Below are 14,680 nucleotides of genomic sequence, written 5' to 3' on the forward strand. Positions count from 1 at the left end.
GATGACATTTTTTTTAAATTGGAAAAAATGGAATTTACATCTAAGCACTTTTCCAAGTGTCATGAATATTGGGGGGGGGGGGGGGGAATGTATGTAAAGATGAGACTTGTGGCTGGACATAGAGCCCATTTTCATTCAGATATCTTAAACCAGGACAGATTCTCAAGGAGAAAGGCTGAAAAAATCCTCTTCCAGACATGATACCAGTGGAGTCCTCAGATCTTGAGCCTCTGAAAGAAAGAAAACAGCAAAAAAACAACCTCCCAAACGATGAACACTGAAGGAATTAACTGTGAGAAGGTTGATTAATGTTGCAGTAAAGAAGAGACTGAGTGAGACTGAGTATTAAGAGATCGTCTGATCCCCGTTTTTAATCCAATAGTTTACTTATTATCAAATCTGAATCAGCACACAGCAGCAACAATCTGTATTTTAGCTGAAATAGCTGTAACACACTGCCATTTGTCATGTCGACAAAAAGTTGGTGCAACGAAATCAGATGTTTCTAAAGTGTTTATTTTGGCAAGCACCATTCGAAATAGAGCAAATTTGTCATGTGCTTATGTTATGTGATGAAGAATAAAATTATATACCCATGCAAAATTCCCTGTGAAATGTACATACGTATCTTTATTGCAGAAAGGTTAAGTGTCACTGAAATCTCACTGATTTCTTTTTTTCCTCTTTTTTTCTCCTCCTCCTCTTCTTTTCCTCTTTTTTTTTTTTTTAGCTTGTAATGACTTATTGTTTCACCCTCGTGTTGTTGTTTCAGTTTTTCGGTCTATTTTACCAGCATCAGTTATGTTTGTAGAAATTTTTTTAAGATCATTATACATAGTTTGTCTGGAAATGCTTGGCATGTATGAAGTTACATGATTTCCTCTAAAATCATACATCCGTATACAAAATCAAAAGTGAGTAGAAAACAAACAGAAAAAAGAAAAAAGAAAAGAGATACAAATCAAACCGAGAGGATCAAATCAAAGAAAAAATGTCTCTGTGCATCCTGATATTGAACTGGAAAAAACGTCTTGTCGTCTTGGATTAGGTTATAAAGCCTGTTTACACTTTTTTTTCCTCCACACATTTTTACTTTATGTCTTTTTAATGCATCCTTCTTTTCATCAGTTATTTAATTATTGAAAAAGGAGCATCTGGCTTCCTTTTGTTGTACGAAACAAGAGGAGAAACCCTCCGGAGAGTCTCTAGTCGTTAATATTAGGTCCACGAGTTCGAGTCCGTCCTCTCACGGGGGACACAGAGACGAGGCCCATCCCATCCCGCCGCTCCGACTCATACGGTGGTGACCCTCATGACCACCTCCCGGTTGGCGGCGGCGCTGATCCGGGGGTCGTTGGGCCGCAGCTGGCTCAGGATGTGTAAGATGGTGTATCCACAGTGGTGGTTCAGGATAGTTCTTAACCTGCGGCTCTGTCGCCCGCCGCTGCTGCTCGCCAGGCCGTGAGGGTTTCCGCGAGAGCCGCGCGCCCCCGTCTTGCTGCTTGAACTCAGCGGGTCGCCCAAGTCCTTTGATTTCTCATAGTTCAGTACTTTCCACTGCTGATTGACAGCCTGCCAGCGTTTGAAGATTCGATACACTGATGATCCCTCGTGGATGATGAGGCCTGGCAGAAAGGAGAGGGAGTGAAGGACACATTCAAGGGAGAGTTTGCATTTATTCAAGTGGGGTTCAATGAGGTACAGAGTATTACTACACTGTAAAAAATATTTGACAGAAATGTACTGTTTTATTCTACATGTTTTGTTTTTTTTCTACATTAAGTGCAAATGCCATAAAAAAAGTAAATTATTTTTATTACAGATATTTATTATCATAAATAATTTTGTAATGGTGCTTAAAGGTGCTGTTAAAAAAATCATTATTATTATTATTATTACATTATTGTTATGGCAGTGGACAGGGGCAGCCGTAAAAATAACTATATGTTATTTTCCAGAATTTTAATGTATTATTTTACAGGGTTTTTCTGTTTTTCCTACATGAAGTGCAAATGGCATGAAAGGCATTTATTACAAATATTAATTATTATAAATAATTATGTAATGCTGCTATAAGGGGCTATTCAAATAAATATTATTTTCATTTTTATTATTATTATGGCTGTGAACAGGGGCAGCAGAAAAAAAACAATTAATTAATTAGACTCTGTTTTCTTATTACAGTACTGTAATGTTGCTCTAAGGTGCTATTCAATTATTATTATTATTATTATTATTATTATTATTACTACAGTGTTTTACTTGTTTTTTTTACATTAAGTGCAAATTCCAGTTCAATGAGGTGCTACTGAAATAAATATTTTCCAGAAATTTACTGTCTTATTTTATTTCATTTTATTATTGCGGTGGACAGGTACAGAAGAAAAAAAATATATTTTCCAGAATTTTACTGTATTATTTTCCAGGGTTTTTCTTGTTTTTCTACATTAACTGCAAATGCTATAAAAAAAGTAAATTATTTTGTTACAAATATTATTTATTATAAATCATTTTGTAACAGTGCTATAAGGTGCTATTCAAATGTATATTATTATTATTATTATTATTACTATTACTATGATTACTATTACTATTATTATTGTTATCATTATTAATATTAATATTATTATTATTATGGCAGCTGACAGGGGCAGCAGGAAGAAATATACGTATATAAGTTATTTTCCAGAAATGTATTGTATTATTATTATTATTATTATTATTATTATTATTATTATTATTATAGTGTTTTTCTTTTTTTTTTTAGATTAAATGCAAACGCCATGAAATGTAAATGACTTTTATTACAATTATTAACCATAACATGGAAGTTGAAATCTGTATATAAAAAAATAAAAAAATCTATAATCTAATAAAAGTAAAACATTTTTTATGGTATTCGCACAAGAAAAACCCAGTAAAATAATAGTTAATTTAAAAAATAATAATAAAAAAGAAAAATATGTTTTTTGCCACCACTGTCAAAATTATTATATTATCATTTATCATTATTTTTTTGGTAACTGTATGCATATTACAACTGTATCAAAATAAAAATTCAAATAACAAAAATACAGAACTATGTTTGTAGGTACATACATATGATTATTAGGTTTATATAAGTCTATATATATATATATATATACATATATATATATTTATATATATATATATATACATACATACATACATACGTATATATATATATATATATATGTATATACATATACATATATATATATATATATACATATACATATATATATATATATATATATATATATATATATATACACATATATATATATATATATATATATATATATATATATATATATATATATAAGAACTATTGAGGAGCTGTTTAATACATTTTTGGAATTATTTATTATGTTAAAATAAATAAAAAGCCAGACGCTCCCTCTAAACGCTCTCAGCTTCATAGGTAGAAAGTTTCCATGCTGCCTGGATGAGAATAGACAGTTGGCAATAATCAGAGTGCAGATATCTGACGCCATCTGTTCCCTCACTGTCTAACACAGAACAGTCACCAGGTTCTCTAGAAAACACAAACCTCTTTGTCTCTGCGACATTATCAGAATGTGCATTTTATTATTTATTTTTTTCAGTGTAGTTGTCATCCTCCTACCTTTGCACCATCTGCTTATTTAGTTTGGTTTCTGTGTAATTTTGTCTGACCTTAACAAGCAGCAGAATGTGGACTGAATACATGTTTTTTAGTTTGTCCTTGCATAATGCAACCAATGTTTATTAATATATCTGTGTGTTGCTGCGGAGCCTCTTGTTGCATAATGCATCGCTGCTGCTCTGTAACCTTCTTCTCATGTGTGTCTATAACTGCCGCTGGCTCACAATCACACACAGCTCTTTGTTTACATTTCAGCTTTCTGATCTCAGAGCTTTTCTATATTCCACTTCAGACTACAAAAATAAGTTATGTAAAATATTTTGGCTGGATTTTCAGACCTGCATAGTTTTTTTTTCCGCCCCTGGGAATGCTGCCAATTTCTGCCTACTAAAAAAAACATCTTAGCCAAGAGGCCATTTTTAGAGTTCAATATCTCCAGACGTAGGACTCTGGGAGACATCAGACCTGGTAGAGGCTCAAATAAAACTTTACACAACGGATTTAAATCACTGAAAGATAAAAACAGATGCTAGAATTTTACATTACTGGCTCTTGAAAACTGAAAAAAGTGCAAAATATGTGGTTTAAGTATGAATGTTCCCAGACTTCCTGCTAAAATACAGTATTTAATTGAATTTATTCCTTATTTCAGTAGCTCTGACATTAAAAATTCTGTTTCATTGGGGTTTTTTTTAGCTCTTTTTGTTGTTATTTTGTGGGGGTTTTTGTCGTCATTCTGACTCTCAGCTGTTTTTTTACATTAAGTGCAAATGCAATAAAAAAGGTAAATTTCTTTTATCACAATTATTAACCATAAAATGATAATAGGCAACTTTTTATTTATGCTTATTATTAGTATTAGTATTTGGTAATTGTATGTATATTATAACTGCATCATCTTTTGTTGTTTGTAATAAGTTATTATGCTAAAACAAATAAAAATCCAGACTCTCCCTTTAAAGGCTGCTCTCAGCCTCATAGGTTGCAAGCAGCAAGCACCTGGTTGTTTTGCCCCTTTTTTACAGTGATTCTGATTGTGTCTCTTTGCAGCTGTTTTGTATTTTCCTATAGTTGTTTTGGTCTTTTTGTTGTCTTTTTGTAGTCCTGACACTTGGGCCTAATCCATCCATGGATATATGGGAAGTATGGCAAGCGAAGGCTGCAATTTGTCGCCTTTTTAAGGTGCCAAAAAAGAAACGTGGACTCATTCAGAACCATTAAAATCTACTGTATATATGGGAACTTTATGTGTATAGTTACAAATTTCTTCCATGTTGTCTTCACGTTAAAATGTACTTGCCATGATGACTAATACCAATCCTGTTGCCAGAAAAAATGTTGGTATTGTACATTTCTGCAAACCCCAGCGACTTTCTTTTTCATGAAGGGGTTTAAACAATTACCTGAAAAAGGTTTCTACAATATTCTATGAAAGGTGACGTGATGACACTTGAATCCTCCGTCACAATCAGAGTTTTTTATGACGTTAATGCCTTAAATTGGTTAAAACCACATGTGACGACGCTGGTTTCAACATGACATGCAAACACATTTTTGACATATGTTGTAAACTGCCTCAGGATGGCAGTTTTAAACACTAACAAGTGGTTTTGTTGCCTACAACGTAAACATTTTACAGAGGTTTGGACAAAAACTCCACTCCTGGACTTCTAGTAATTTTTATCCCCCCACCTGACAGCCGAACTATGTGGTTCTCAGTATTAAGTTGCTCATAATTTCATGTTATACCGCATAATTCTAGTGCTTACTTTTCATAGGAAATCATACAAACTGTTCATGAGGACAGCCTGACAACAGCTTTGTTGATTCTCCACTGTTCTGACCAGCTAAAACTCGTTCTTACTCCCTGTCACTCGTCACATATTGAAGTTCTGTCCCAACCTTTTGGTGTCACTTTTTGACAAATTCGTCAGTTTTAAACATCTGGTTAATCTTTTTGGGGAAAGTCCAACTAATCTCCCCCGATCTCCTCTGTGACCCTTTTTACACTGAAGTCACCTGACTTCAACAGCACCTCCTCTGACTGAGAGCTGGGAAAGGGCGTCATATACGCCTCATGTCAACGAGTCAGTGACAAAATTAGTTGCAGACGAATTAAATTGCAGATAATTAGTCGGTTACATCATTGCACATGTTTTTCATGTGCTTGCCAAACAGGGACTGGGAAGCACCGCATCCCAAAACTTCACAAGTATTTCACCCTAAACCCTTCAAAGAAGAGGATTGGCTGCAAGATTTATAAAGTGGGCCATGCATATCACGGGAGCATCTGAAAAGAATTAAATGAATTGATCAAAGCAAAAAATTTGTTCTTTTATAGTTTGTTGCCTTTATTGCTGCTACTCTGCCTGTCCTTGGTATGCAGAAAAAATGGACACCTGATATATATTTTATTTTTTTATATTTGCACTTCATCTGTCCTTTAATTCTAAATACTTGATGCTGGGTTTAAAAAAAATATTTTGTATTAGTAGTAATTCAATCAGCAGCAGTTTAATAACATATAAAGTAAAAAGTTGACCATTATTATGATTATGATTATTATTTTTATTATGGCTGAGGACCGGGGTGGCAGAAAACATACTTTTCTTTCTTTATTTTTTTTTATGAATTGTAGTTTTTTTCTGGGTTTTTCTTGTGCAAATACCATAACAAATGTAAATTATTTAATTAGATTATAGTTTTTTTTTTCATTTACAGATTTTAACTTCCATTTTTTGGTTAATATATGTAATAAAGGTAATTTAACTTTTTTTCAAGGCATTTGCACCTAATGTAAAAAAAACTAGACAAACACTGTAATAATAATCATAATAAGAAGAAGAAGAAGAAGAAGAAGAAGAAGAAGAAGAAGAAGAAGAAGAAGAAGAAGAAGAAGAAGAAGAAGAAGAAAAATAGAGTGCATTTCTGGAAAATAACTTATATATGTATTTTTTTCCTGCTGCCCCTGTCCACAGCAAAATAATAATAATAATAATAATAATAATAATAATAATTGGAATAGCACCTTACAGCACAATTACAAAATTATTTATAATAATTAAAATTTGTAACAAAAATAATTGACTTTTTATGGCATTCATTTTTGAATAATATGTGTATATCATATATGTTGTCTATATTGTTGGTTTGCATAAGCCTAAAAGAACCTCCAACTAAATGTAAAGCTTGAGAGATGAATAAGAGCCAATAAGTAATTGTGCAATTGATTATGCGATTAGACAACTAATTGTTTCAATAATTGATGACTACTGGACTATCATACAGTCAGCGCTAATATCAAGGCATCTGTGGTTTCATCAAAGGATCCTATAAAATATATATATTAAATCTAAAAATGTAAACACAAACCACGACCTGATTTGCCACAGAAAGCCCTGAAGATATGTGATCCTGCAGTGAGACTTTGAGTCTGTTTACCTATGCAGACGATGTCCATGAAGCCGTACATGCCGTAGCAGATCTGGAAGAGCAGGTCCTGGCGCTGCCACTTGGCCGAGGGGCTGAGGGAGGACCAGATGAGCCAGGAGATGCTGGCGATGAGGAACAGGGAGCCCAGGATGATGGCGGCGATCTGCACCTTCTCGATCACCGTCAGAGAGATGGCCTGCCACTGAGGAAGAGGAGGAACACTCTGAGTTAGTGGTGGAGGCATAGTTTATACTCTTAAATCAAGTTAAAATACCTAAACAACAATGAAGACAAAAAAGAAACAGTCCTGCAGTGAAATATCCGGCCAAATCATGGCTAATTATTGCTTTCTTTGCATTAATTTCTCTCATTTAGCACCTTTTAAACTTATTATACATGCATGAATCCATTTTTCTAGCACAAGCTCAGCTACAAATCTGACATTTAATTTTTATCAATTTACCAAAATATAAAGCTGTCATGAGCACAAAATAAAGTAAAGTTACACTTAAAAATACATACTTTTAGTGTTTGTCATCCAAGATATTGTTATATAACAGTTCAAGTTGTAAAAAAATAAATCTATTATTTAACAATTTTAATATGAAAAAGTTCAAAACAAATACAATATTAATATGTCAAGTGATTTTATTTATTTAATGTTATGATTTTCCCGTTTCTATGATGATTTTTTTTTTACTGTTTTCTTTTTTGTTCTGTGTAACTTAAGAAACATAAGAAAATTCATGTTATAAAATGTCTTAAAATGCAAAAAAAATAATTGTATACATGACATGATAATAAACACCACACTAGTTAATTAATTAATTAATTCCTAATTCTTATTTCAAATGCAATAAATTTACTTAAATACAAGTACACATTTAAAGTATTTGTTCTTCTGTTTTACTACATTTTAATTGTACTTTTAAGTCCACTGCATGAATTTAACAGCATCAGAAACTTTGCAGATAAATATTTATTAAACACAACTAATAAATAATGAGGCAATAATATACATAATATCAATTATTAATGAAGTAATTAAAATACATTTTGAATGTGGTATTAGTACTTTAAATACTTGTTCCACTTCTGCTCTTTACTATTTAAAACATTCATCCATTACTCCTCGTGTGTTTCTCTGATGTTAATAAATGTTGATAAATGGTATTTGAGGTGTTATCGCTGACTCAGCTGGTGTGTCAGAGCAGCTGGTCGCTGACTCGTCACAAACTGAGACAATGAATGTACGAAAGATCACTTTATTTTCCTCCTACTCACAGATATGTGGATTCATATTTAGATTCTATCATTTCTTTTGTTTTTGGAAATTAGGGTTAGAGTTACTCCACAATTTTTACTTCAAAACAACAATGTAAGTAAAAAGTTTGACTACAGTAACACGAGCTGTTTCAGGGTGTTTTTTTTGTTATTTTTTTACATTCTCCTCTGTGTCCTTGTATTTCACTGCAATATATAAAATCTATATAAATCTATAAGTCATGCAGCTCTATGGAGTCAGCACAATCATGACTAGAAGTGGGAACAACTCAAACATGTCTTTGTGCATAAAAACACAGTTAGAATGACATAAATAATTTTTAAAAAGTTTAATTTCTCTGATTATATATATATATATATTTATATAAAAATAAAATGGAATTTATACATAAACTACCAAGTGCCCCCACGTGTCAGTAATGTTGTAAAAAATAACAAAAAAAGGACGTAAAAGACGTTAAATGGCCAAAAGAGACACAAAAAGACCACAAAAAATGCAAAAAGACCAAAAAAAGACCAAAAAAAACCTAAAATAACCGGAAAAGACACAACATCATCAAAAAAAGATGTAAAATTACCCAAAACAGACATAAAATAACGAAAAAAATTTAACATTTATACCAAACTTACAAAAAATACCCAAAAAGTCCACATATTGTACATATTGAAGTATTGTCACGTGTGTAAACAGCCTCTCCTGTCCTCTCCTCTCTGCTCTGTGTAAACAGCCTCTCCTGTCCTCTCCTCTCTGCTCTGTGTAAACAGATTTTCAGTGAATATTTGTCACGTGACCGTTGGTCTCAGCAGAATCAATCATGTCTTCACAGTGTCTCTGAGGAGCAGAATTTAATGTTTTTAACAGGATCTGGTTAGTGCAAAAAGTTTATTTTTGGTGACGTTTTACATGACACATGTAGAAAAAAGAGATTCTGACACAAATATCAACATTTTAAGCTTCGTTTTGGTAACTTTTTCTAGCAGAAACTTTTGTAAACTATGACCCGTTCAAGGACTGTTGGAAAGTTCAAATTCCCACAATAAAGCCTGCCTACAGTTTCTTTCTACGATAAACTGTACATTTTTGGGGACTATTTAAACTCATAACGCTCATTAAATCAAGGTTAATTGGTTTAATGACAGAAGAACCTCAAAAGAATGAGGTCTGGGGGTTCTTAATGTGTTTAAAAGTCCAAAGTTTGTCAAATAATTTACATGGCAGCATATTTTTCTTTATAGAAATAAAGCAGAGATCCATAACAAGTTGTAAAAGTAACATTTTAGAATAGAATTTTAGGTGGATTTTCTTGGTAATTCACCAAAAAATACCCCAAATAAACAGACTTCAAATTAGAATACAGTACTCGAGTAGATATACAGTTTCATTTCACCAGAGATGAGAGAGAAATCATCACATATGAGTCCATGACACACACACACACACACACACACACACACACACACATATATATGGCATCTTCTCAATAGGTTCCAGTGATTGGCCGCCTGTTGCAGGAGGGCAGACGGACGGTGACGCAGAGGCAGAATGTGTCAGCACAATATGGCAAACCGTCCTCACAGTGCGGCGCCTCAGATTTGTTCTAGCAGAGAGTGTTGGCTTTATATGTTCTATGTGTCGAGAGGAAATGTCTGTCAGACGATAAAGATCTGCCAGCTTCGTGAATTCATGAATCTGAAACGCCTCACAGAGCGTGACAGCGTTTATGTTTACTTGCATGTTTATGAATTCACATAATATCTCTGTCCTGTTTACAAATGATTATCAAATCACCTGAAATACCCTTAAAAAGAGTGTTGGACGTGTTTTATAAAGAAACTAATAAGGAGACTTGTTGACACATTGATCTGCCCTCTTTGTAATTTAAGAGGAGACACTACAGGTGAATGAAGTAAATATTTTAACTCAAGGTTATCACCATGGAAACGCTTCAGAAAGAAGTTAAAACTCAAGTAGAACCAGATTATATAATTTAAAAAAAGGATCTTTGATGAGTGTGAGGTTTATTTTAAAACTTGTAGCCAGAACTAACCAGTCACCAGAATAAATGTTGGCATTGTACTTATTTAACCGAAAATATGTTAAATATGAACGTTTGAATCTCTGCAACCTGCTGTTAACCTCATTGTGACACGTGACTACTATATGTGTTAAAATCTGCACATAGGAGTAGGTGTGTGTATATGTGTGAGTCAAGTCAAGTCAAGTCAAGTCAATTTTATTTATATAGCCAAAAATCACAAATCACAGATTTGCCTCAAAGGGCTTTACAGACTGTACATGGTACGACACCCTCTGTCCTTAGACCCTCACAGTGACCAGGGAAAAACTCCTCAAAAAACCCTTTTAACAGGGGAAAAAGAAGAAGAAGCCTCAGGGAGAGACAGAGGAGGGATCCATCTCCCAGGACGGACAGACGTGCAATAGATGTCGTTATACAGGACAGATCAACAGAGTAGAATAGAGTAGATAGAGGTTGAAGGGAGGGAGGATAGAGAGAGTGTGTGTGTGTGTGTGTGTGTGTGTGTGTGTTACCTGCAGAGGGTTCTTGGTGCTGATGGCGAGGACCTGGTACTTGAAGTAGCAGAGCTCGCAGCTCCAGGATCCTCTCTCGCTGATCCAGCGGATGAGGCAGGGCTGGTGGGTGCAGCGCACCGAGCCGTCACAGCGGCACGGGCTCAGCAGCTCCCCCTGCAGGACGGGACAGGAAAACAGATATTATTTAGGATAGTTTCTGTCATATATATATAAAGTCATTCGTTTTGGATGTTCAGACACGCTGCTGAAGTGTTTACATTAAATACACTGCTACATGTAGCTGCATGCTAATATCAGGGGAACCTGTATTTCTTTCCACATGCTCTGCATCACCATAAGTTTTGATTTTTGGTAGGAGCCACTTCATCAGGATTGCGGATTGGAGATGTCAGCCATATAAAGTCTATGAGAACCAATACATCTTCCAAGCCACTTAGAAGGTCAATCTTGGTGTCAAATATACATTTTCTGGGCTAAGGAATCCATTAAAGCTATTGAGAATATCACTAGATGATTATTTGATCAAATAGATATGTTTATTTTGGCCATGTATTTACGTCATGTCAGTTCCTCAGTGGTTGGACATACATTAATATAGGTTGGATACCGTGCATGCATTCTGAAAAATGAATAACATGCATACATTTAATTTAACTTTATTAGCTTCACTTTTATTATTTATTACATTTACAACTACAAAGATATTTGCAATTACATAAATACTTGGCTTGGAAGATATATTAGTTCTCATAGACTTTATATGGCTGCCATCTCCGATCCGCCATCTTGATGAAGTGGCTCCGATCAAAAATTTAAACTCTTCTCAAATTTGGACCTAAGCCGCCTGACTATAATCTTTACTGCCAATAGTGTTATTTCTCCCTAAATTTAGATCACATTCCTGGCGGAGAATATTAGTTTTTGTTTTTGAAGTATTTATTGGTGGTTTTTCATAAAAGAAAGTTCAGCTTTAGTCCTTTACAGTTGTTCTCTGGCTGCAGTCATTAGCACCAAGAGCTTCATGGGCCTAAAGAGACAAGAGCTACAGCAGGGCGTCTCAGGCAGAAGGTGAACAGAGGTGCAGCAGTGTGAGAAAAATAACGTGTTTGACAACAATAAAGCATATAAACATGTCGTAGAAACCCCAAATTACAAATGTAAATCTGAAAATAAGCTTTGCGTTTCCCCTTGAAATAGAGCGGATGAATTACAGGGTTACTAGAGAGGACTTGCAGGAAATCAAACCACAGATTCTTTCTTTTGGAAAGATCTCTGTCTGCATGTTGTATTTGCCACTTTGTTCCCTATTTTGGAAGCTTAGTGTAACAAAGGGTGACACACAAACATCCCAAACACAGAAAATTGACAGGAAAAGAGAGCCACTCAAGTCTAAACATGCTTTATGGAATAATCCCGCATAATAAACATTATACGTTTGTGAGTTTAAACTGTTAAAATGCAGGACACGATCATACACTACAAACTATAAACAGTCAGTGATCATCAGGGTCGGTCATTAACTTTTCGTCCAGCTGTCTCTGTGGCTGCTGAGTCCAAATTCTACCATTCAACACATTACCATTGTTTGTTTGTTTAGTTTTTGGCTGGTGAAAGAGATTTTACCAGATATTTAACCAGCATTTGGCTGGTGGGTGGTGCTAATGTCCAACCCTGGTGCTCTTTTTTTTCCCAATTTCTCTACAATTGTGAACAAATCTGTGGTGTCGAACTGGTTTTATCGGTACGTTTTGCATTACACATTTAATTTTTACAGCAGATAAAATCACTAAAAAAGATCTCATAGTTTACATCCCCTGCAGAATTTGTAAGCTGTGTAGCTGAATTAGGTACTAAATGAAATCACACATAACATTTCTTAAATGTTAAATGGGATTAAAATGAAACTAAATGGCTTCATCTGACCAACATCCATAAATCAAAGATTTCTTTTTAGTTCACAAGAGATAATCTTTCCTGCCAGGGTGTGTACATTTATGGCAGTTTGTCCAAAAGGTCATATTGGTTTTTTTACTTGTGCATTTTGGCAAAAAGTTCCTTTATGAAGACCAGAGCACGTTAAATAGTTTTATCAATATACATTAAAAGCAAAATATGTGTCAAAATACCAAATTTTACATTAAAGGCTTGAGTAAAAATCTCTGCAGCACTAGATGACAATTTTATCTCTTTTTAAGGTAATAAATCCCACAAATAATGTCTGAAATTAAATAAAAGATACTAAGAAAGTCAGATTATTCTCCTTTCAGCTGAATTTAAACTCCCAGCCCTCCTCCCGTCCGGAGCTCCTTTAATGATCTCCTGGTCTGTGAGCAGCAGGTCGGTGTCTCCTCGGCGCCGCCGCGGCACCTGAAGCCTGCTGGCGCCCTCTCTACGTTCAGGATGACCACATCGGGCTGTCATACCCGCTCACAGTCAAACATCTATTTTGTCAGACGGGCTCGGTTTGTTTGTCCTCAGACGTCAGCAAAGTTCTCACTTAATTAAAAACAAAAACTAAAAACCAAACGCGTGCGTCACGACTTAATAAAAGCTTTTAAAACGACAGTGTTGAATATAAATGTGGATTGTTGGTGAATCTGGTGGTGAAGAGGCAGCAGGGAGCAGCGAGGCTTTAAGGTCGGGCAGGTAGAGGAGAGAAGACAGAAACTCAGAATAAACTGACATCAAACACAACTTCTGACTGTCGGGAAGGTTGAGAATTCACCACAGGACTGATAAAATAAAAAAAAGAGATTTTGCACTTTTTAAGGTAAAAATAAATAAACAAATAAAGTGGATATTTAGGATATTCTGCTGCTGGTTAATGGAGATGTGAATCAGCGTATCGGCCTCACGATACGATTTTATCCCAGCCATGAATCGATATAATATTGCCACAAAAAATACTGCAATACTATGCTGTATCGACCCCCCTACACACACATACACACACACACACACACACACACACTGGTTAACTTAGCTTAGCATAAAGACTGGAAACAGAGGGAAACCGCTAGCCTGACTCTATTTCAGCACCTCTGGAGCTCACAAATAAACCTCACTGTACGTCTGTTTTCTGTGACAAAACATCTTGTTTCTTGTGTGTGATGAAAGACTGAAAGCTGGGTTAACAGAGCAGCTTGAAAAATATCATTCTGGGGCACAAAACCATAACAACACTTCAGAAGAAGTTTAATATTTAGGTGAAATCAGGAAAGATCTGCCCTCTTTGTAATTTAAGAGGAGACACTACAGGGGATAAAGTGAAACATTTTAACTGAAGGTTATCACCATGGAAACACTTCAGAAGGAGGTTCAAACTCTCCAAAAAATATATATATCTATGTGTTTTTAACCAAAAATAAATTGAATATGAACGTTTGAACCATTGCAAGTTAAACAGTTGGGAACCAAAATCACTGGTTAAATGTTAGGTAAAGAAAAGAAAAAGCCTAAATACTCACACTTTGGTAAAGGTTGGTCATCAAAACTCCTCTTTCCACAGATAACAAACCCTGCCAGCCAGCATCTCTGAAGCTCACAGATAAACGTAACTGTGGTACTCTGTTTTCTGTGACAAAATGCCTTGTTTCTTTTTTATGATGAAAGCCTTGACCTCATGTTACAATGGTAGCTTGAAAAATATAATTTTTAGGCACAGAACCATGAAAACACTTCAGAAGAAACTTAAAAATTCAGGTTAAACCAGGAGCGTAGCCAAAACAACCAGCATTGTAGGTTTCTGTATACAACTGTAA

At 34.8% G+C, this 14,680-nt stretch overlaps 1 protein-coding gene across 1 annotated transcript in view; it reads right to left on the reverse strand.

The window, feature by feature from the left end:
* Positions 1-339: 339 nt before the first annotated feature.
* marchf9 (membrane-associated ring finger (C3HC4) 9) overlaps positions 340-14,680 on the reverse strand; it is a 28,259-nt gene continuing 13,918 nt past the window's right edge. Inside the window, exons 2-4 of the mRNA XM_059332805.1 lie at positions 10,917-11,072; positions 7,091-7,283; positions 340-1,625 (exon numbers count right to left, since the gene is read on the reverse strand). Coding sequence (XP_059188788.1) covers positions 1,294-1,625; positions 7,091-7,283; positions 10,917-11,072 — 681 coding nt within the window. The 3' untranslated portion in view covers positions 340-1,293. The remainder of the gene's footprint in view (positions 1,626-7,090; positions 7,284-10,916; positions 11,073-14,680) is intronic.

Source organism: Centropristis striata, chromosome 5 (genome assembly GCF_030273125.1).
Source record: "Centropristis striata isolate RG_2023a ecotype Rhode Island chromosome 5, C.striata_1.0, whole genome shotgun sequence".
NCBI lineage: Eukaryota > Metazoa > Chordata > Actinopteri > Perciformes > Serranidae > Centropristis > Centropristis striata.